This window comes from Nicotiana tabacum, chromosome 20, assembly GCF_000715075.1.
Source record: "Nicotiana tabacum cultivar K326 chromosome 20, ASM71507v2, whole genome shotgun sequence".
Classification (NCBI taxonomy): domain Eukaryota; kingdom Viridiplantae; phylum Streptophyta; class Magnoliopsida; order Solanales; family Solanaceae; genus Nicotiana; species Nicotiana tabacum.
In genome coordinates this window covers 159233569-159255323 of record NC_134099.1, presented here as the reverse complement: position 1 = coordinate 159255323, position 21755 = coordinate 159233569, and the positions used below count along the sequence as shown (strand labels likewise).

Below are 21755 nucleotides of genomic sequence, written 5' to 3'. Positions count from 1 at the left end.
TGCGGTTTTTGTGAAAGTGAAGGTAAGCTAATTTATAGAGAAGTTTTTTTTATTTCTGCTGATGTTATTTAGATTAATCATTGTTAGTAATTTTTTTTCTAGGAATATTTCGATGAGAAATTTGAACAGTTGTATAAGATTGTCAAAAAATCAAATGAAATGGACGATGTCAATTTTAATTTGAGGTAACCATCGAGAATATGATAGGGTGATCGACTGTTACGAACCTCCATCGGATATTAATATTGTTGATGATGCATTAGATAAAGTTGCAGATGTAAATGCTACACGTGAGGAAGCAGCTTTTGAAGGCGATCAACATGTTCAGAAACAAGTTGAAGAGGAATGTTCCAGTGCTGATATATTGAGCAAAGATGGAAATGATGAAGAACAGTTAGCAACTGAGAATGTTGGAAGCAAGCAATGTGCAGATAATCAAGTTGAAGAACATTCTGCTCATGATCCATCGCGTAAAGTCGCAGATGATAATGCTACACGTAAGGAAGCGGCTGGTGAATGCGATGAACATGTTCAACAACAAGGTGCAAATGATCAAGTTGTTGTACTGAAAAACATGCATCGAGTTGTTCTTTGGAAAGCAATATTGGATAGGGCAATTTGTTTGATTGAGCACTAGCTATTTGCAAGGAAATTTTATGTGGTGATACGCAGGAAATTGTTACTACAGGTATAAAGTGTGAAGTTTATAATAGTTCATAAAAATATATAACAAAAAAACACAAAACATGAAACAAAACTTCAACTGAAGATTTTGTTTTGTACATGTCGAACTTCAGCTCTAGAGCTGAAGTTTTTGTTTTGTAACTGTCGAATTCAGCTCTAGAGCTGAAGTTTTTGTTTTTGTAACTGTTGAACTTCAGCCTTCTTAGAGATTGAAGTTTTAACTGATCTTTTTGATAATGTCCTGTAGTGAAATTTTCACTACAGGTATAAATTTTTACTATGTTATATATATAGAAAAACTAGTTGATCTATTCCCCCTCTTTATGAATATGCAGTGGAAGTTGAAACTAGTTGTGCTTCAATTGACACAACTCAAAAAGTCTCTGATGATGCTGAATTAAATGAAGGTAGAGTTGAGAAAACCCTTCCAGAGAATACTCCAATACTCCTCGACGTTGGTGCACAATTGAATGAAGCTTGAAATGCTGATATCGAGAAAGGCACGCAGCCTGGGGAAACCACAGCGGAAGACAAACATCAAGGTATTCTATAGATCATGAATTTATTACATTTGATCGAAGTATATTTTTTACAGTTTGAAACTTTACATATTTTATTTTCTTTGTTATGTTTTTGAATGATTTTTCAGAAAGACTCGGGGCAGCTCAAAAAGAATTTGGTGAGCTTATGCAGCTATATCAAAAAGGAGAAATACATTTATTCACACCTGTTGGCTCACAGATAGGTGTGAAGTGTGTTGGTATTATTTTATAAAATTTAGTCAGTATTATTTATATTTTTTTTATTTTTTCCCGCATGAAGATACATGCATATCTGAAGGTAAAGGAAATGGATCTGTTGGAATGCAAACACCATCTGTGTCTCAATACTTAGACCAGGTAGTTATTTTCTACAATTCGATTACAAGCTGTGTTTTTGCCTAATGTGTGTTTTGTATCAGTTTTATTTATGTTTATATTTTTCTTGTTTTTGCAGATATCATCTGATGCATCGCAACTTCTTCCAAATCCTAAGAGAAGGAAGATTTCCAGTTCTCCTATGTGTGACACCAGTGATATCCCCAACTTTAATGTATGTTCATTTTCACTTGGTAGTACACAAGGGACTGATTCAGAAGGTAATTTTGTTGTTGTTGTTGTTGTTCGTGAAGAGAGACAAGAACGTCATGAACAACAGGGAGTTGGTCAAGTATCTGCCACTATGGCTGTGGTTTCTCCCCCTGCTAGTGAACAACAACAGTTAGTTGTGATGGAACAGCAAAAAGAGCAAGCAAAAGGAAAATCAGAAAAAAAGGGAAAATGATTCATATGGAGAGTATTTGGTTGAGATCTCCTTACGTAGTTCATAAACGAAAGGAAAAGGGGCAAGATTGGAAAGTAGGAAAGAATATACGAAGGTGTCCCTTCCATTATGTTAATCAAGACAGTGGATTGATGCAAAGATTTACAAAGTGATTGCAGATGGATGCCAGTGAATATGATTCCAATCTATTCAGATTAGCTGGAATTGATATTCGAAAATCATTCTTTACCGAGCTTATGGATCCTAACTCTGATCTTGCGGATGAAGTAAGTTATTAAGTTTGTTTTTTGAATTGGTTTTTAACTGTATTTCCCAAAACTTTAGCTTATTTTTTATAGTAAAGTTTTTGTACTGTAATTTGGAAAACTTCAGCTTTATTCATACTAAAATGCTGAAGTTTTTAGCTTATTTGCTAACACTTCAGCCTAACAGTGCTGAAGTTTTTGACATGTATTCTCTAGTTTTTTTTCAAAACTTTTAAATCAAACATGCTAAAGTTTAATCTAACACTTCAAACTGAATATGCTTAAGTTTTTGTCATGCTGTTTGTAGTTTTTTCACATGTTATCATTTGTTGTTGTTCATTTGCAGCATATGGATGTGTGCATATATTACTTGCGCAAAAAATATTGCTATCACCTTCCAGCTTATCCAAAATCAAGATTTGCAGTAACTGATTTAATTTTCGATCAGTATATGACTAAGCTGGCTGGTATTCATCCTTCAGAAGAACAGATGGATAAAATTTGAAAAAGGAAGAAAAAGAGAATGGAGGATAAAAAAAAGAGCAATCAAAGAGAAATAGGATATCCAAACAACAGGCTCAAGAAGAAGAAGAAGAAGCGGTTATTCGGCCACTTACGGACTTTAGTTGGTTTGAGGAAGAATCAACGAATGAAAAGGTGGCCAACTATGTAAAAGGCCTCGACCTTTCCTGTGGTATCTCATGGGCATCTGCCAGAAAAGTATTCTTTTCATTTCGACTTAAGCCAATGACGGGCCAGAGATCTACGCACTACGTTTTTGGAATTCTGGACTTTAAAGATAAAATTATATATGTGTATGATTCCATGGGCAGTGAAACATATGAGCGTGCGGTTGAACATGTCAGAAATTATGCCCGGTTGATCCCACACTGTCTCAAATGCTTGGAATTTGGGGCACACAATAAATTTTATGGGGATAGTCCTGTGGAAAAATTTCAAATTAAGTGGATAAGCTCACTGCATCAGACTAACAAGTACGTGTTTCGCATATGTTTTACCATGCATCGTATGTTTATTATTTTTTGCCCTTGTGTTAACTATTTTTCATGTTCTTTTTGTAGTGTTGATTGTGGTGTATTTGCTCTTAAGTTAATTGATATGCGGTTGAATAAAGAAGATGTCTTCAATTTCAATCAAAGTCAGTCACTGACCTTCAGGAGAGAATTGGCTGTAAATCTTTGGGCTCATAGAAAGTGGAAAAAAGATAGCGGCTATGAAACTCCAGAAGAACAACAAGGACATGATTATAGAGATTTTGAAGAGACTATGTGTGAATTTTTTGATTAGAGGATTGGTTGCACATAATTTGTATTTTGTGAATATATATTAAGTATTTTTTTATTTCACTTTTGTTCATACAAATATGTTTATGTCTTTTATTATGAATTTTAAGCACATTTTTGTTGAAGAAACTTAAGCATGAAGTAAATGACTTCTGCTTTTTAAGCTGAAGTTTTGGTTAAAAGTCATAACAAAAGTGTCGACTGAAGGACAAAAACTTCCGCTTATCAAATGCTGATGTTTTTAGAAATACATTAAAAACCTCAGCACATTGAGCTGAAGTTTTTTTGAAAAAGATGTACGAAAAAACTATTGAATCCAACAAAAAAACTTCAGCTTAGGGGAGCTGAAGTTTTTAGAAATACACTAAATAAGTTCAGCATATTGGGCTGAAGTTTTTTGAAAAAGTTGTACGACAAAAACTATTGAAGTTTTCATAAATGAACTAACTAACTTCAGCACATTGAGCTGAAGTTGTTGAAAAAGCATTTATAACAAAACTATTGAATGCACGATGAAAAACTTCAACTTATTATGTGTTGAAGTTTTATAAATGAACTAAATTACTTCAGCACATTGGGCTAAAGTTTTTGAAAAAGCTAATGACAAAAACTTCAGCATGTTTTGATATTTTTTTAAGTTGATACTTATCTTTTTTGCATTTACTATCTACTTTTTGTCTTTTGTCACCTACTTCATCTTTCATTTAAATGTGTTTGACCATATAGTAAATGATCCGGAAAGTTATTTTTCAGGCTGAAGTTATTTTTTTACTATAGAAAAACTGTGTGCTTATTAAGGCTGTAGTTACATTTCTTTTTGCATTTACCACATACTCGTTTTACCACCTACTTATCTTGTTTCATTCAATTTCTCTGAACGTAAAACAGTAAAAACACCTGAAAAGTTACTTTTACATTTATAGATATTAAATTGATTAGGTGAATTCTTTGTCTATATTAACAATCTCTTCACTTGAAAATTTCGTAGTAATTCATAGACTTCCATCATATTTCTTTAAATTTATATTCATCCTTAGTCTTTCAGCTTTTGTTAAAGAAAGAATGTTTGGTGGAAGCGGAAGTAGGAAGCCTAATTTTGATGAAATCATGCAGAAGTGGGAGACTTTGAAGTATGAGGGGTACAATAACAAACCGATGGCTAATCTTATGCTTTTGTGGGATCAAATAAAGGCTGATTGGGAGAGAATCAGGCCACAGTTCTTTGCCAATGAATCATTCCAGAACAGGCTTAACCTGGAATGTAGTTGTGGAGGTTATTCAACCTTGTTCGACAAGGTTGTGCAGCAGTTTGATAGTTTTTAGTTTCCCAGCTGGAACGACTATTCCAAGCTGCAAAACAACCTGAAGACTCTTCTTTCTCTTATGGATAGAGTAATCATCGAACAAAGTTAGTTACGTGATGAATTTGACAAGTTGAAGATTGATCTCCTTGGATTCAGTGGTCTTTTGCCCGACTATCCTATAGTTATCTCTGATACTGATAATGATGAGATATTTAGAGAAATTGAGGAGTACTGTGATGATGATGATGATGATGGTGGTGATGATTGTTAGTGTTTGTAATTCTTTTTTTATGTTTTAATGTTGTATTTTTTTGTTTACTTCAGCCCAGAGAGCTGAAGATTTTAAGTTCATTTTGTATAACTTCAGCCCTGAGAGCTGATGTCTTTGTTTGTACTTTGTGTGTTGTTCTCATCTCTTTTTGTATCAATGTAATTCTCATCCTCTTTCTTCTTAGCTTTCTATTGCATTATCCTTGTTATTTGTTGGTATTTGCTTTATACTTCTTAGTTGGTTTTTATGTTTAGTTTTTGTAATTCTTTTTTATGTTTTTATGCTGTCCTTTTTTGTTTACTTCAGCATATTCATTAATGAATATGCTGAAGATATTAAGTTCATTTTCTATAACTTCAGCTTAGAGATGCTGAAGATTTTGTTTGTACATGCCTTTCTTTTGTGTGTTGTATGCGTATGTGTGTGTGTGCGTGTGTGTGTATGTGTGTGTTTGTGTTAAGGATATGTATTTCACATACTGTAACCTGAAGTTTTTTCTCGCAGAAGTCATTGCGTACTTTTTTAAAATGCAAGCAAACCTGTAAGCCTGCGCAACAAAAATGAGTGATTTGTATTTTAGCAGTATATAAAATAGTCCAAGAGCTTTTTTTTTTTTTTTTATTATTCCTATGAAAAAAAATCACATTTCAAATATGTCATACAATAATGAAAGTCTAAATTCAGACCAAGGATTATTGAAGGTTGGAGTATTTTTCAGTGTATTTCTTTGAATATGGATGAGGTGCTGGAGAAGACAAGCAAGTTGTTCTGTTATGCCCAACTTGTTTACATCGATTGCATTTGGTAGACTTAAATGGTACTGATTCAGTCACAGGTATATGCCTCTTCTTTTGTCTTCTTCCTTGTAAAATCTCTACATCGAGAGGTTTTGTGATCTCAGATTGTATATTTTGTGGTATATCCCATGATTTTTGATCTCTCACGGTATTCACATGTCCTTCATATGTTTTTAACCATGTTTCCTTTGAATACCAATTTGAACAGTAATTAGATTTCTGCAGATAGCTCTTATTAATAGCAGCAATTGCATGTGGACAGGGTAATTCATCAAGTTGGAATTCCAGGCAGTCACAATTTCTCTTTTTTTTTGTTCACAATGAATTCGATTCCTTCACTATTTATTCTGAACAACATTGAATCAAGGTTGAACACCTAAAAAGGAATAAAAAATTAAGACAAACTATATTAGTGTATTGTTGCTTCAAAAAGAAAAAAGTATGAATTTTTTTAAATGTAAGCAGTAAATCACTACAACAGATATAAAAAGCTGAAGTTAATAAATATACTCACAAACATTTTACAAGCCAAGTCCATCTTCTTAGTCATCTCTTCTTCTGCCTATATTGATACTCTGTGAAAAGTTTCATTTGCCTTTTTTATCCGTTCGTAAAACCACTCTCCTAACTTTTCTTGGATGAAATCTAATATTCTTAAAATAGGCATTTCTCTCCCTTTTAATAAAACGGAATTCATTGATTCTACCATGTTTGTTGTTAGCATATCATAATGTCACCGTGGAAACCACGATCGAGCCCATCTCTCTGGAGGCTCTTCCATTATGTAATTGTATGTTTTCTTGTCAATACTTTTGAGTTGGGACATTAACTAATTAATCTTCACGTTTGTATGACCTTGCAGCACTTTGAAAAAGATTTATTACCGTGGCTTTTGCATGTCTTTGCTTTAAATTTTTCTCAAAGTGATAGAGGCAGATACCATGGTGAGCTTCTGGAAAAACTTTTCTAATCCCATTTGCAATCGATTGGTTTCTATCTGACAAGAAAACCAATTCACGACGGACTTAAATTACTTTTCTCATTTCCCCGAAGAACCAAATGTATGCCTCATTGTTTTCTGATTCTGCTACACCAAAACATAGAGGAAAGATTTGATTGTTTGCATCCTTTGATACAGCAACAAATAGAACACCACGATATTTGGACTTTAAAAACATTGCATCTACTGCAATAACGGGTCTACAGCAGAACCAACTAGCTATTGATGCCGCAGGAGCAAAGAACATGTAAGCAAATCTGTACAGTGAAACACAAAAAAATAAATCATAAGGTGTGAAGTTTTTCAAATAGGAACATTTGAAACTTCAGGCTGATGGTTACCTATTATGTGCATCTCTTTTTATGCTTGTGTACGTTCTTGAATTTTTTCACACCATCATGTACAGGTATGAAGGAAGAATCTGGTAGTTCTCTTCAGGTGACCCCCTTATGCAAGCAACAACTTTTTGAATAGCACGTCATGCCTTGTGATAACCAATGTCAATTCCAAATTTCTTTTTCATTTCATTTTCTACAAAGGCTGGTGTAACCTCTATCTTTTTGTCTCGAACATGTTCTATAATTTGTTCACTTATAAAATTTGATGTAGCATGCTTCTGATCTGATTTTCTTGCATTAACCGAGCATTCATGGATGTTATGATATTTTATCACCCCAAATAGTGTAGAATTTTTTATTCTGGTAGCACGTACATTCCAACCATATTTGTCCACGATGCATTTCAGCTCGTATCTCTTTGAACATGATCTAACAATAGTGAATTCAACTTTCTAGTTTATCTCCAAGCTGCAGAAAAATTTAGTCATGTTTTGTTTGTTCTCAAAAATTGATCCAACTCTTACTTTCTCAGGCAACACATCGTGCCTAAGTATTTTACATGGTGGAGATTCTTTCAGCTGTTTCCTCACCCTTTTTCTTGATTTCTGAGAAGCACAAGAACTTTCAGCAATTTCTTCAATTCTATCTGATGTTATTGGTATATTCTCCATGTTTACTTCATCTTCATTGTTGCTTATCATTGCAGAAGGTAACAAAAAGGTTTGTTGGATTGTGTGTTGGTTGTCAATTTGCATTATTAGCTGTCCTTCTTCTTCTTGGTCATCGACAAACTGGTTTGAATTTATTGGAGGAGGGGGTAATTGTTGCAGCATTATATATTCTGAAGCAGCTGTAATGTTAGAAGGTTGTAGATCGTTGTCTACTTCCATTATTGGCTGTCCTACTTCATGTTCAAAAGGTTCTGAATCTATCGCATATGCAAGAGATTGTTTGAATGCTGCAGATTCTGAAGGTTGTATTTTTTCGATGATGAAATGGCAATTCTTGTAGGGTGAATCAGCTGTAAGCAAATGTTTACAGGTACTGAGTTCTTCATCTGCAGTTACAAGCATTCCTTTGCTTGTATTTAATTTGATATCAAACCATACTTTTAGTGCATATCTGGTTGAATCAATAGTTGCAACTTCACTAATTTTCTTCAGGAAAGTATTGAATGATATGTGCTTATTAAGTAGAACAAGTTTTGTATCATGATCCAAGTATTTGAAATAAGGAGTCCAACTCCCATTGAAAGTTATAATAATGTAAATCGAACTCATCCTGCAGATTCATTTTTAGTGGCAAGTATTAGGAAAGTGAACAGAAGAATTTTTAGGTTATTTGTGCTGAAGTTTTTACAAATGAACTAAATCACTTAGGCATCTCCTGCTGAAATTTTTTGGAAAAAGATGTATGACATAATTAATGAATGCTGCACAGAAAACTTTAGCTTATTAAGTGCAGAAGTTTTTAGAAATAAGCTTAATAACTTCAGCATATCAGCTGAATTTCTTTTTTAAAAAAGTTGTATGACAGGGATTCATGAATGCAGGGACAACAACTTCAGCTCTTAAGTGCTGAAGATTTTAGAAACGTACTAAATAACTTCAGCAGGAGGAAAATAGACAGTGCAGGAGGAAAACTTCAGCTCCTCTTGCTGAAGTTTTTAAATATTAACTAAAAAACTTCAGCACTTATGCCGAAGTTTTTTGTGCATTATAAAATTTTAATTGATGTTTTATTTTTTTGGTATGAAGTTTTTCCAAAAAATGATAATAAAATACATAGTGCAGGAGAAAAACTCAGCTCCATTAGCCGAAGTTTTTACAGATTAACTAAAAAACTTCAGCACCTGTGCCGAAGTTTTTTGTGCAATATGAAATTTTAATTGATGTTTTATTTTTATTTTTACCCAGTGTAATAGGAAAACTTCAACTTTTAAATAATAACAACTTTAGCACCTATGCTGAAGTTTTTTGTGCATAGGTGTTTTAAATATTAAAACACTCATATAATGTTTTAATATAATTTTTTAGCATATTTGTCGGATTAGAATGTGAGAATTCATCGTAAACAGATTTAGAATGCAAATTCAGCATATTAGTGAAGTTCATCAAAAAATTTCAATCAATCAATCAGAAAACATATAATTCAAAAATTATTTTGAATTCTGGAGATGAATTTGAATACTTATAATGTATTTGAATTTGAATTTGGAATTTGAATCTGGTTGCGAGAGGCGATCTCAGGAGAGACGGACTGGTGAAGGAGATACATAGGAGCTCTGGAATTTGAATCTGGGTATGCTTGATGCAACTTTTATATGTTTTGGAAGGGGTATAATGGTCATATTATTACGGATTTTTTGTTAGATGGTTACGAAATCAATAGTTTTTAAAAATAGGGTATAAGTTAAAAGGTGGCATAAAAATAGGGTACGGCTGCAAATCGCCCGAAATGTTTCCAAGATTATATTACAAATGAAACGATAAGCTGCTGGGTGTTGGCCGCCTATATATTTTATGCTAAATGGATCAGTCATTAGTACAATAATTTCAGATTATGGTCTTCCTTTCATATTTATAAAATAAAATGACAGCTTTGATATCATAATTAGAGAGAGTAAAAACAAAAATATCTTAAAAGTATAGGATATATATATATCTTGTCGGTAAATTATATATATCATTAGGTTTAATTGTATAATAGTAGTATCACATGTTTACATGAGTAACTATTAGAATGTTAATTATTGGATCAGTCGCTAATGACAATAGTTACAGAAAGTGGGTCGCTTTTACAGTATACAAAACGAATATCTTAAACGGAAAAAAGAAATAATTGGTACGTCAAATCATTAGATTATTTGTAATAAAATATAATAGTAGTATCACATGTTTCGCGAGTTATTCTTCTAAACTTGTGTTATATTATGCATATAAGTTTATATAAGAGCACAAGGTTTACCATTTGCTTCATCATCTAATCATCTTCTTCCCACAAGCATAGAAAGGTTTCTCCCCTCTCTCACTCTCTCTCGTATTTATTTTTTTAATTTTTTTATTATATAGGAGAGAAAAAGATGTTATGCTATTGAGGGAGTTTGAACTCTCCATCTTTGTTAGCTAGGGTTACATATACAATTTTAAAACTTATTATTTGTTCAGCTCAAATCTCACATCATCTAAATTCTGAATCCATTGTTGCCCTAATTGTTGTTAACTCAAAAGTCAACTATTGAATTCTTTCTCATAACTTGTGTATTTTGCTTTTGCAGAAGATCATCAAAGGGGCAAAGGGCAAAGGGCAAAATGCTGAACAAAAATAGTCATTTTGTTTTTACATTTTTGGCAATATTTTTGGTCTTGCCCCTTAGTTTTTTCTCCAGTGTAAATGCCCATAAACCCTTAAGGCGACATCTTTTGAGCCATGAATCAGAGAGTTATGCAGTTATATTTGATGCTGGAAGTACAGGCAGCAGAGTTCATGTCTTTCGTTTTAATGAGAATTTGGAACTTCTTCCCATTGGCAACGATATTGAGTTTTTTATGGCGGTAAGTAATTTTTGACTTCATCTTATGGAGTAAATGTCGCTTTTGTTAGTTTAAAATAAGTTAAAATTAATTCGTTAATAATTTAGTATATATTTTAACTCCTAAAGAGAAAGGTAGTAAAAGGTATAAAATGGTAGATTATACATCTAATTTATTTGATAAGTGTTGCACTTAGGGTAGATCCCAAGACGAGAGCACATGCTCACCATATTAATTAATGGATTGAAAGAATTTTTGTTTACTTTAATAGGTAAAATGGGCTTTTAACATTTCTCACGTTAATATATGAAGTTTTGGATGGGAGCTTCGGCAACGGTAAAATTATTTTTGTGTGATTTATAGGTCACGAATTCAAACTGTAAAAGCAGTCACTTAAATTGTCTACATCACACCTCTAGCTGAGAGGTCCTTCTTCAGACCCTGCGTGAACACGCGATACCATTTCCGGGCTGCTCTTTTTTAATATATTTAAATATATGAAGTTTCAACTCACAAATTCCGATACTTTAATTTTGTCTACTAATTCCCCTCTCCCATACTTTGTTAGTTAAAATAATGTAAAATACGTGTAATCTCTTTATTTTATTTGATGTTGAACAGTGTTCTTATCTTGATTTAGGTAATTTTTTAATTGAGTTAGATTCGAGATCCTATTTGTTTTGGGTAAAAAATATAGTATATAAAAGGTAGGTTTGGAAAAGGTTGAACAATTTCATCAAGAGTTTGCATATTCTATTCTTACTTACTTCTTCTTCTTTTTTTTTTTTAATTAATTCCTACATTTTTACCATTAAATCTTATGATATGAATCTCACCTTTTTTCGCAGACAAATCCAGGTCTAAGTTCATATGCAGATGATCCTAAGGCTGCAGCCAACTCTCTAGAGCCACTTCTAGAGGGAGCTGAAGGTGCTGTTCCTAAAGAGCTGCAATCCGAAACTTCCCTCGAACTTGGGGTTAGTATTAATTACCATCGAACTTGGGGTTAGTATTAATTACCATTTAATTAGAATATGTTAATGTGAGTTTAACTTCTATAAACTGACGACGTAGACGAAAGAGACTGAAGAAAATGAGTAGGCGTACGTACTTTGTACATATTCATAGGTACTTTTGGGATTAATGGTCGTCGTCACTGTCTGATATTGCAAAGTAATCATGTCACTTATAATAACTCGTTATCACTTATGGTTGTACTTACTAATCTGAAAAATAAGTCAAGCAACTTACTACAACAAGTTAAATAACGTTGATAACGTAAAGCTCTTTACACTTACGGTGTATATATAAGTTTTAAACCCTATTAACATGATATTCCATTCAATTAATCATAAAATAAAAGTACATGGTCCAATCTGAAACTCTAATGGCCCTTCACTTATCTTTTTCTTAGAATAACGCAAGTTGCGTAATTAATTATTATTCCGTTGTCATATAGAATTGTTTATGATAAATAAAATAATACTTTTGGTTGCTCTGTTAATTGTTTTTTTTTTGTGTGTGAATAAACATACAGGCAACAGCAGGTTTGAGGATGTTAAAAGGGGATGCCGCTGAAAAGATTTTACAAGCGGTATGTGTTTTCATCGGATCTTAATTATTTATTTAAAGAAAAATTATTTTATTTTACTTAATTAAAAAATTAATCCTCGTTTTACTAATTTATTAAATAAAACCTTTTGTCCTTTTCAATTTTAAAAGGTGAGAGACTTAGTCAAGAATGAAAGCACCTTCCATACAAAAGATCAATGGGTCAGTATTCTTGATGGAACTCAAGAGGGCTCTTATATGTGGGTAAGTTGCAGCAAAATATTTCCCTTTTTTTAATCTTTACACAAATAGCCAAATGAATTTATTCTTTATTTATTCTCACCCAATATATATATATATATATATATATATATATATATATATATATATATATATATATAGATGGTAAGTAATTATACACGGGTATAAATATATTATATATCAATTATTTATGATTTAAGCCAATTGGATGAGCGACTATTTAGATTAATTCTTTATTCAACTCTATTTGGAAGTTTTTATTTATTTTTTATTAAGTGAGTCCCTTCGGATACCTAAAGGCCTCGAAATATCCTACTTATAGCCTATTTGGCCAAGCTTCTTTTTGGCCAAAAGTGTTTTTTTTTTTTTTTTGTCAAAAGCACTTTTGGCCAAAAATTGAGGTGTTTGGCCAAGTTTTTGGAAGGAAAAAAGGGCTTTTGAGGAGAAGCAGAAGCAATTTTGGAGAAGCAGAAAAAAGTAGCTTTCTCTCGAAAAGCACTTTTTTGAGAAGCACTTTTGAGAAAAATACACTTAGAAACAGTTTTTTAAAGCTTGGCCAAACAATAATTGCTGCTCAGAAGTGCTTTTTAAACTAATTAGCCAAACACAAATTGTTTCTCACCAAAAGTACTTTTGAGAAAAGCACTTTTAAAAAAAATACTTTTCAAAATAAGCTGATTTTTGCAGCTTGATCAAACGGGCTATTAATAGCGTGGATTAGTTTACTCAATTTGCAAGTAAAAATAGTTTTTTCTCACGTGGTAGCAGCTCGAACTGTCTTAATTTGACTGTGTAGGGAGTTTAGAAAAAATAAGTACGTAGGATTCTTGAATATTAGGATATTAAATTAGAGATGTGCATAATGTACTAAAAATTTCTTGAATCTCAGTGTTAAATATGTCATGTGAAGTGTTGGAAATACAGAATTACTAAAGGTAAAAAGAGGCATTCTTTCTAAAATTGTCTAAAAAGGAAAGTAAACATATAAAATGAACCGGATGAAGTAAATATATAATTGCACCTTAAAATTAAGGATTTAATTTATATACACATATATGTTTAAAAAAAAATTGCATTATCTATACATTTAATTTTTTACAACAGCCTATCCACTCCATTTTTCAAATTTATATCAGACTTGTTAGGAATAGTTACATGTTATAGTTAAGCTCCAAATTAAAACCTACAGTAATGACAGTGTTGGGTTGGTGGGGGGGGGGGGAGTAATCTTACATGTAATCACCTATTATCAAGTTGAATGTCTTATTTAGTTGATTTTGATTTATTGGTGTTTATTAATATACAGGTGGCAATAAATTATCTATTGGGAAATTTGGGTAAAAACTATAAAAGTACCACAGCAACAATTGACCTTGGAGGTGGATCAGTCCAAATGGCATATGCCATCTCAAAAGAACAATTTGCAAATGCTCCTCAAAATGAGGATGGAGAACCCTATGTTCAAGAAAAACATCTTATGTCAAAAGATTACGACCTCTATGTTCACAGGTTTGCATTCCTTTTATTTTATAAACAAAATCAAAAAAAAAATTCTCTATGATATACTGAGATACAAACATTATGTATATATCGCAGCGTAAAATACTCTACACTATCATGTCACCTAAAAACAAGTTGGTAGCTTAAAGTCTAACGAGTATATATCGTATGCAGTTATTTGAACTATGGACAACTAGCTGGTCGTGCTGAGATTTTCAAGGCTTCAAGAAACCATAGTAATCCTTGCGCTTTGGAAGGATATGATGGTATATATATCTCTAATTTCTTATGAATTTTCGCCTATCATTTTTTACAATAATATCGTTGCAGCCATTCTCAATAATACAAGAAATATCGTACTAATATGCAAAAGAGTTTAAGTTACATGCACCACCAATATATCTTTATAGGCTACTTATAAGTAATTAGTCAAATGCGCTAATACATGAGTTTATCATTTATTTTCAAGGGTACTACTCATACGGAGGAGTGGACTACAAAGTAAAAGCTCCACCAAGTGGTACTAGCTTGAAGAAATGCAGAGCATTAACTAGGAAGGCACTTAAAATTAGAGCACCGTGCAATTACAAGAACTGCACATTCAATGGAGTTTGGAATGGTGGAGGTGGTGCTGGAACCAAGACTGTGCATGCTTCATCATTTTTCTATGATATTGGTGCTCAGGTAAAAGTTCTGTTTGACAAGTCGAATCCAAGATTTAAAGTTTATGTATTCCTATACAACGACCTCAAGTTAATACAAAATATACAATAACAATTGATTTCACAGTCAAATATTCATACATAGATATTTTGGACAATAGCTATTGAGTTCACATGAACCTGTAGATAACACTCTACATCCGCCTTGTTCAACTACTCCAAAAATTATTAGAAAGAAAAAGGAAAAAAGTCATAGGTTAGAATTACTAGCTAACTTTTATAGATAGCTTTCATCAAAGTGCTTTGTGTCTAGTTAGATAAAATCACATAAATAAATATGTTCATGGTTAATAAGTATAAACTGAGCGATACGGATAATGAAGATTCATATAGTCAACTCCAACTTAGGATTGAAGCGTAGTAATTACAGTTGATGTGATGATCAATTCAGTCTAAAATTTATAAGCTCAGACTAATTGGGGTTCAATTTGTATTGTAGGTTGGCATTGTGGATAGCAAATTTCCATCAGCAATAGCAAAGCCAATTCAGTACCTAAATGCAGCTAAAGTTGCTTGCAAGACAAAAGCAGCAGATGTAAAATCAGTATTTCCAAACACTCAAGAAAGAAATATCCCATACTTATGCATTGACTTGGTATATGAGTATACTTTGCTTGTCGATGGATTCCGTAAGTTATTTTTAATGTTCTTTTATACTGTCGGTGTATATAAGTTAAATGCAGCATCAGATGAAACAGAAATTAATTTGGTGCTTGGACTTTTTTCCCCTATCTTACTTACCTTTTTTTTTAATGCATATTTGGACAGGATTAAATCCATACAAAGATATTACAGTGATGCATGATGTGAAATACAAAAATTATCTTGTTGGAGCAGCTTGGCCTTTGGGATGTGCCATTGATTTAGTTTCTTCATCTTCAAAGAAGACTAGAATATCATCACATTAGTTTTCTGCTAGTCAATTGTAACAATAATTATCTTGCACAATAATAGTATGTCATGCCCTTTGCTTTGTTTTTTTGTCTTGTACTCTCAGTTACCTTATATTAATGAGCATTACCTGACGGTTTTGATCTTCTTATTTAAAATATCATTTCCAATTTGAATCGTAATATCACGAGATCAAATTCCTAGCGGTTTTATGTTATATTCAAATTAAATATTCCCATGTTGATTACGTGTGGAAAAAAAGTATGCACAATTTGTGACCTTAGCTCTTCGATATCATTACCATAGTACTCGAACAGGCTGGATAAAAGATGAGATTAAACATTTGCTGGGTGTGTATATTATATTTGGCAAGAAAAAAATTGTAGAATCTTTCAGAACAAGAAGAGAACTGTGGATGTCATAATTAGACTCCTGGTGCAGGACATTTTTTGTAAGGAAGTAGAAAATACAAACTTGAGAATAGGCTAAGAGCTTTGAACTGGTATCCTTAGTATTAAGAGCTTTGAATTGGGGCTTTGTCCAATCTTTCAGATAGCCAATTTAGTTTTGGGGATTTTTACCTATCTATACCATATATCAAACATTATTAACAAAAATGTTCATAATTTGTTATTTACCCATGTAGTCCACACTTTTACTACAAATTATATACCAATCCAAAAATAGGTAGATTTTGCCATTAAAAAAGCCCTAAAATGAAGGCACCAAATCTGATGTGATTCTGTCAAGGAGTTTATTCCAATTTTGAAATGAAGGAGATCTCTCTTCCTGAAGGCACCAGTTGCGTAATTCTCTCCTTCCTCAACAGAAAGAGATTTCACAAAAAACGCAATCAAATTGTACAATTACTGAAGAGAGACTATATCTGTTCTTCATCTCGAATTGTACAAAATTGCTCTTCGTCGATATCAGTATTCAAATTGTAGAAACTATATCTCTTCTTCGTCTTTTTTCCTATCAACTACACGAAATCATGTCAAAAATCCCAATAATGCTGAAATCGAATGGTAATTGGGATAACTATGGCAGATTTAGAGATTTTGAAGTTGATGCCATTGTGGTAGATGATAATGCAAACTACGGAATTCTCAGTTCTACAATTGCAGAACAATTATCGATTGATACATCGGATAAAATTATAGAAATCAAATACATTGTGAACGAGAATTGTCCTCCAATGGAGATTAGGAATGATATGGGGGTTCGTGCTTACATGGAAACCAAAAAGGAGAATAAAAACTTAGGTTCGTATCCTTTATGTATAAGCGTAAGAGATTTCAATATGGAATTGGCAATCAACAATGAAAGCACCAGTGCAGGTTTGTTTGATTCGACATTGCAGAGAGTTATGGTGTTACTATGTTATCTACAATATTACTACAATTACCTACAATTAAACTACAAAGCTCACATAGTACTGAAAAGGATAAAGCAATGTTGCTTTCAAAATTATCTACATAGAAACTACATTTATGAATTTATTGTTTGCAGGTTCGTCTGGATCCCTAAACTTACTTGAATTTCCATCCTCACCAGCTATAGAGGAATATCAAAGTGAAATAATAACTGAATCTACGCAAACATATATTGAAGAAGGACAAGTTTATCAGGACAAGCAAACAGTAGCTGCTGCAATGAAGAATTATTCAGTGATGCACAAGTTCCAGTTCAGAGTAAAAAGATCCAGTCATAGAAGGTATGTAGTTATTTGTGGATAATATATCAGCAAAATCAGTGTATGATTGAAGATAGGTAGGTTTTATAAATTGTAGTTAAATTGTAGTCAATTTGTAGTTAATTGTAGTTTTTTCATAAATTTGTGTAAATATTGTATTTCTTTTGTAGCTACTGGCTTATATTTGTTGCTGAAAGCTGTAAATGGCATTTCAAGGCAACGTCAATTAATGATTCGGCAATGTTCAAGATAAGAAGTTTCAGCCGTCAACACACATGCTGCCTAATGGACGAAACATTCATACAGCGCAAACGTGCTGCAGCAGTACTTGGTAGCATGGTCGTTCCAAAGTATTGTGATCCTAAGACTGTTTACACACCAAAGGACATACAAACTGACATGTTATCCGAACATGGACTGAACCTAAGCTACATGCAAGCATGGAGAGCAAAGGAAAAAGCTTTATAGTTTTTGAGAGGGAATCAGTGTGACTCCTACAACAAATTACCCTAATATTTTTATATTCTTGAGAAGAATTATCCTGGTTCTGTTGTTAAATTGAAGAAGGCAGCAGATGATTGCTTCTTATACGCATTTGTTGCTCTTTGTACATCAATAAATGGTTGGCAACATTGTAGGCCGGTAGTAGTGGTTGATGGGACATTCTTAAAGTCAGCCTACAGGGGGATTATGCTGACAGCAAGTACCATGGATGCAACAGGTAAATAATGGAATAATTTTGTACTTATTTGTAGACAGTCTTTAAAATGCAGTTAAATTGTAGTTATGTTGTAGTTATTTTGTAGTTATATAAAAGAATGTAGTTAACATGTCTATATTTCTCAATATATATTGTAGTTGTTATTTAATCATATTTTATGTGTTAAAAATGTAGGTACTATTTTTCCCTTGGCATATGCTGTGGTTGATTCTGAAAACGACGCGTCTTGGAAGTGGTTCTTTGAGCAATTCAAGGAGGCATATGGTGAAAGACCTTCAATGTGTGTTGTTTCAGATAGGCATGAGAGTATACTGAAGGCAACATCAGTTGTCTATCCGGGATTTGCACACTACTCTTGCATGTGGCATATATGGACAAATATAAGGTCAAAATTCAAGAAGGGACATCTACAATTACATGAATTGTACTTTGCTACAGCACGGTCATACACTATGGATGAATTTAATGAAAGGATGTTGAAGATTGAAGAGGTAGACCTGCGTGTAAAGTCTTACCTATATGATATTGGCTATCATAGATGGTCAAGAGTACATGCAACGGTAAATAGAACTTTTACTATGACGTCAAACATTGCCGAGTCGTTGAATGCTGTAACAAAAGATGCAAGAGAGCTTCCAATATTTGATCTATTTGAGTATATGAGGACTCTTCTTGAACGTTGGACAAAAGAAAAGTTATCGAAGGCAAAGGGTACTTTCACATACCTTGGTCACAAATACAACAAAGAATTGGAAGACAACAGTACATTATCTCAGAAACTAAGGGTAAGATATTTTTTTTGGTGCAGTAGAATCAAAAAAGTACTAGCTGCAGTTTTTCCAGATTGTAGTTAAACTGTAGTCAAATTGTCGGTAATAATAGTTTGTAGATGAGCTGTAATATATTTGTTGCTGATTTGTAGGTAAATTGTTGATAATCCATTTTAATGATTGATGTATTATTATTTCTGTTTGGTCTTCAATTGTAGGTGAGGGCTTCAACAGATCATATACATACTGTGTTAGATGGTGTGAAGCGGTACATTGTGTGTCTAGAAAATAAGAAATGTAGCTGTGGACAATTCCAACTTGATGAACTTCCATGTGCGCATGCTTTGGCAACATTAAGGCATAGGAATGAAACATACGAAAACTATTGCTCTCCGTATTACACAAGGAAGAGCCTTCTGCTTACCTATGAATTGCCAGTAAATCCTCTTCCTGATGAAGGCAAATGGGAAGTGCCACAACATATTTTGGATGGGGTAGTAAAGCCACAGGCGGGAGATAAAAGGCAGTCAGGGAGACCTCACAAGGAAAGATATAAAACATTTGATGAAATAAAGTCAAAGAAATACAAGGTGTCATGTGGTAATTGTGGAGGTGAAGGGCATAACAAAAGAACTTGCAAGAATGCGCCGAAAAAGAAATGAATATCATGTAGTTAGAATAGTTATTCAAAATAAATGTTAGTGAGCTCAAATTATCGGATTTTCTTGTCTAATTGTTTAAGTTTTTGAAGATGAATAAGAAGTATAAACATCAATTTGTGTATCTGCACTATTTATGTTTTTATGTATTCTGTCAAGCATCTAAAGTTGTCTTTTTTTATAGAATAGTTAAACTTTAATATTTACTGTATAAAAAAAACTGATATTAATAAAGAATGCATTCAACGTAAATTGTATACAGATTGTAGTGAATATTTAGTTTAACTGTGTTAGAACTGTAGTCCTGTTATTCATATGTAGAGGAGTTGTAGTTAAAATGTAGTTTGACGTAGTTTAAATGTAGATAAATTGAATTTTTTTGATAAACCTTGTTGATAAAAAATGGCTAAATTATTTATATGATTCCTGTATTTATTTTATCTTTCTGCTGTGTAACAAATGACAGTTATATACAGATATTACTTGGCACTTGAAGGTATTTATAAAAATAACTTGAAGATTAAAGTCAAATTGTAAGACAAAGTTGTTGCTGTAAAAATGTAATCAGAGTACTCGAGTATAATGTAATCAACAAAAAGTGTTGTAGAAAACCAAAACGACATATTTCCTGCATTGTTTTCCAATTCAACTACCAAATTTCACAGACCAAACTAGGAACACAATAGTCTATTTCTTCTTTCGTTGCACTCTAGTCCTCTCGTTTTTTGCCGGAGCACCCTTCCTCCTTGCTAGCCTGCCAGTAACCTCACTCTCACTGATTGACCCATCTTCTTGCTTCTTTGTTGCATAGTCCCACAGTAGAGCTCCATAGCGTCTACGGTGTTGGTCAATATCAGAAAGATCTTCCTTTGGGATTGCCAAATCTCCAAGGCTAACATACTCCGCAAATGCATCCACAAATACACCACAATCGCTGCATAAGATGAGAATTTTTCATTATATAACAAATGATTAAAATAAAAAAATTAAACATATAGAAAGGGAGATTATTTTTTTACACTGAGCCTTCCTTTTGTTGTGGAATCTCAGCAACCATCCATTGTATGTCGAGAGGGTCCGTAACTGGTTTTTCGATGTATGCCTTTGTGCTCTTGAAGTTAATGTCTTTACGTTTACCATAGAAACCAGTGCATGACAAATACAGAGGGATAATGATTGAAAACTTGTCAACCAATGTCTCTACTGTTTTATGACGGTTTGCTCTCACCATGGAATCATAAACATAAAGTTGTCTGTCCTTTATGTCAAAAACTAGCAACAACCAATGGAAGTTCTCTACAAGGTTCACAGGCATGAGCACATAGTCAACAAGATCCCAGGCAACATTAGCAAGAATTCTGTACCCAAGAATATATTCTCCAACATCATCCTCGGGTTTAACAACCGAATACCTTTGTTCCGGTGGAGAACTTATGAACTTGTCATAGATTCTTTCAATCTTTGTCTTGAACAAGCAATCCGTGGTTGTGAACCTAGTATTATTGTTGGGGCCATATTTGCCTCTTTTTCGCAGATAATACATAATAACATCAATGTGCTGCCAAAATAGAATAAACATATACAATAAGGTACGGTGTAACCACACTTGTCTACAAGACAGCTACAGATTAACTACAATTTGAATTTATTAAAAACTCTAACAGATTGCTGCAAATTAGCTACACTATAACTACAGAAATATAACAGTTAGTCCAAGTTCCTCACAAAATGTAATTTAATTGTAGTTTGTATGAACCATATTGAACAAGTACTATATGTACAATTGACCCATCAGACTACAAAACAACTACACATTAACTATATTTATGCACTGTCTACATTTATTCACTATACAGAGGAACAAATGAAACATACCACCTAACTTAAGCTCCCAAAAATCAGCAAGTTCAACCTACAGTTAATATTAATAGGCACAATCACAAGCTCTACAATATTACTACAAGGTAACTACAGTTGTGGTACACGGAGATTCCAAGTCAGTCAAAAGTACCAAAATTCCAGTTTGTACATACAATCATCATCACATATGATACATAAGGTCCATAAAAAGCAAAATTTCACAGCTGAGACATAAATATAGTAACATATATATGTTGTCTACAATATTACTACAATTACACATCATAGCTGAAAAATAAACTACAATTACACTACACAGCTGAAG

At 32.9% G+C, this 21755-nt stretch overlaps 3 protein-coding genes across 3 annotated transcripts; 2 read left to right on the top strand and 1 right to left on the bottom strand.

Annotated features, from left to right (window-relative positions):
- The first annotated feature begins 10182 nt into the window (after positions 1 to 10182).
- Positions 10183 to 15882, top strand: LOC107764352 (apyrase-like). Its single transcript, XM_075241324.1, has 10 exons — positions 10183 to 10279; positions 10544 to 10820; positions 11648 to 11776; positions 12337 to 12393; positions 12522 to 12614; positions 13918 to 14120; positions 14286 to 14377; positions 14581 to 14795; positions 15273 to 15462; positions 15602 to 15882. The coding sequence occupies exons 2-10, from the start codon at positions 10578 to 10580 to the stop codon at positions 15739 to 15741; spliced, it is 1362 nt and encodes a 453-aa protein (XP_075097425.1). The 5' UTR covers positions 10183 to 10279; positions 10544 to 10577; the 3' UTR covers positions 15742 to 15882.
- An 836-nt stretch (positions 15883 to 16718) lies between these two features.
- On the top strand, positions 16719 to 19573 carry LOC107764353 (uncharacterized). Its single transcript, XM_075240458.1, has 6 exons — positions 16719 to 17064; positions 17237 to 17441; positions 17591 to 17789; positions 17955 to 18141; positions 18316 to 18926; positions 19130 to 19573. Exons 1-6 carry the CDS (start codon positions 16719 to 16721, stop codon positions 19571 to 19573), a joined length of 1992 nt encoding a protein of 663 aa, XP_075096559.1.
- A 684-nt stretch (positions 19574 to 20257) lies between these two features.
- Positions 20258 to 21122, bottom strand: LOC107764354 (uncharacterized). Its single transcript, XM_016582908.2, has 2 exons — positions 20590 to 21122; positions 20258 to 20504 (listed from the first exon to the last, which is right to left on the bottom strand). Exons 1-2 carry the CDS (start codon positions 21111 to 21113, stop codon positions 20258 to 20260), a joined length of 771 nt encoding a protein of 256 aa, XP_016438394.2. The 5' UTR covers positions 21114 to 21122.
- Between the last annotated feature and the right edge of the window lie 633 nt (positions 21123 to 21755).

Bases quoted from the DNA above. Each gene is read 5' to 3' on its own strand.
- LOC107764353 (XM_075240458.1), top strand. From the start codon at position 16,719: ATGTCAAAAATCCCAATAATGCTGAAATCGAATGGTAATTGGGATAAC. The intron at 17,790-17,954 runs GTTTACACACCA...ATTCTTGAGAAG, and splicing joins AGTATTGTGATCCTAAGACT to AATTATCCTGGTTCTGTTGT. The intron at 18,142-18,315 runs GTAAATAATGGA...TTAAAAATGTAG, and splicing joins AAGTACCATGGATGCAACAG to GTACTATTTTTCCCTTGGCA.
- LOC107764354 (XM_016582908.2), bottom strand. From the start codon at position 21,113: ATGTATTATCTGCGAAAAAGAGGCAAATATGGCCCCAACAATAATACT. The intron at 20,505-20,589 runs GTAAAAAAATAA...CATCTTATGCAG, and splicing joins CAACAAAAGGAAGGCTCAGT to CGATTGTGGTGTATTTGTGG.
- LOC107764352 (XM_075241324.1), top strand. From the start codon at position 10,578: ATGCTGAACAAAAATAGTCATTTTGTTTTTACATTTTTGGCAATATTT. The intron at 12,615-13,917 runs GTAAGTTGCAGC...ATTAATATACAG, and splicing joins AAGAGGGCTCTTATATGTGG to GTGGCAATAAATTATCTATT. The intron at 14,796-15,272 runs GTAAAAGTTCTG...TTTGTATTGTAG, and splicing joins TCTATGATATTGGTGCTCAG to GTTGGCATTGTGGATAGCAA.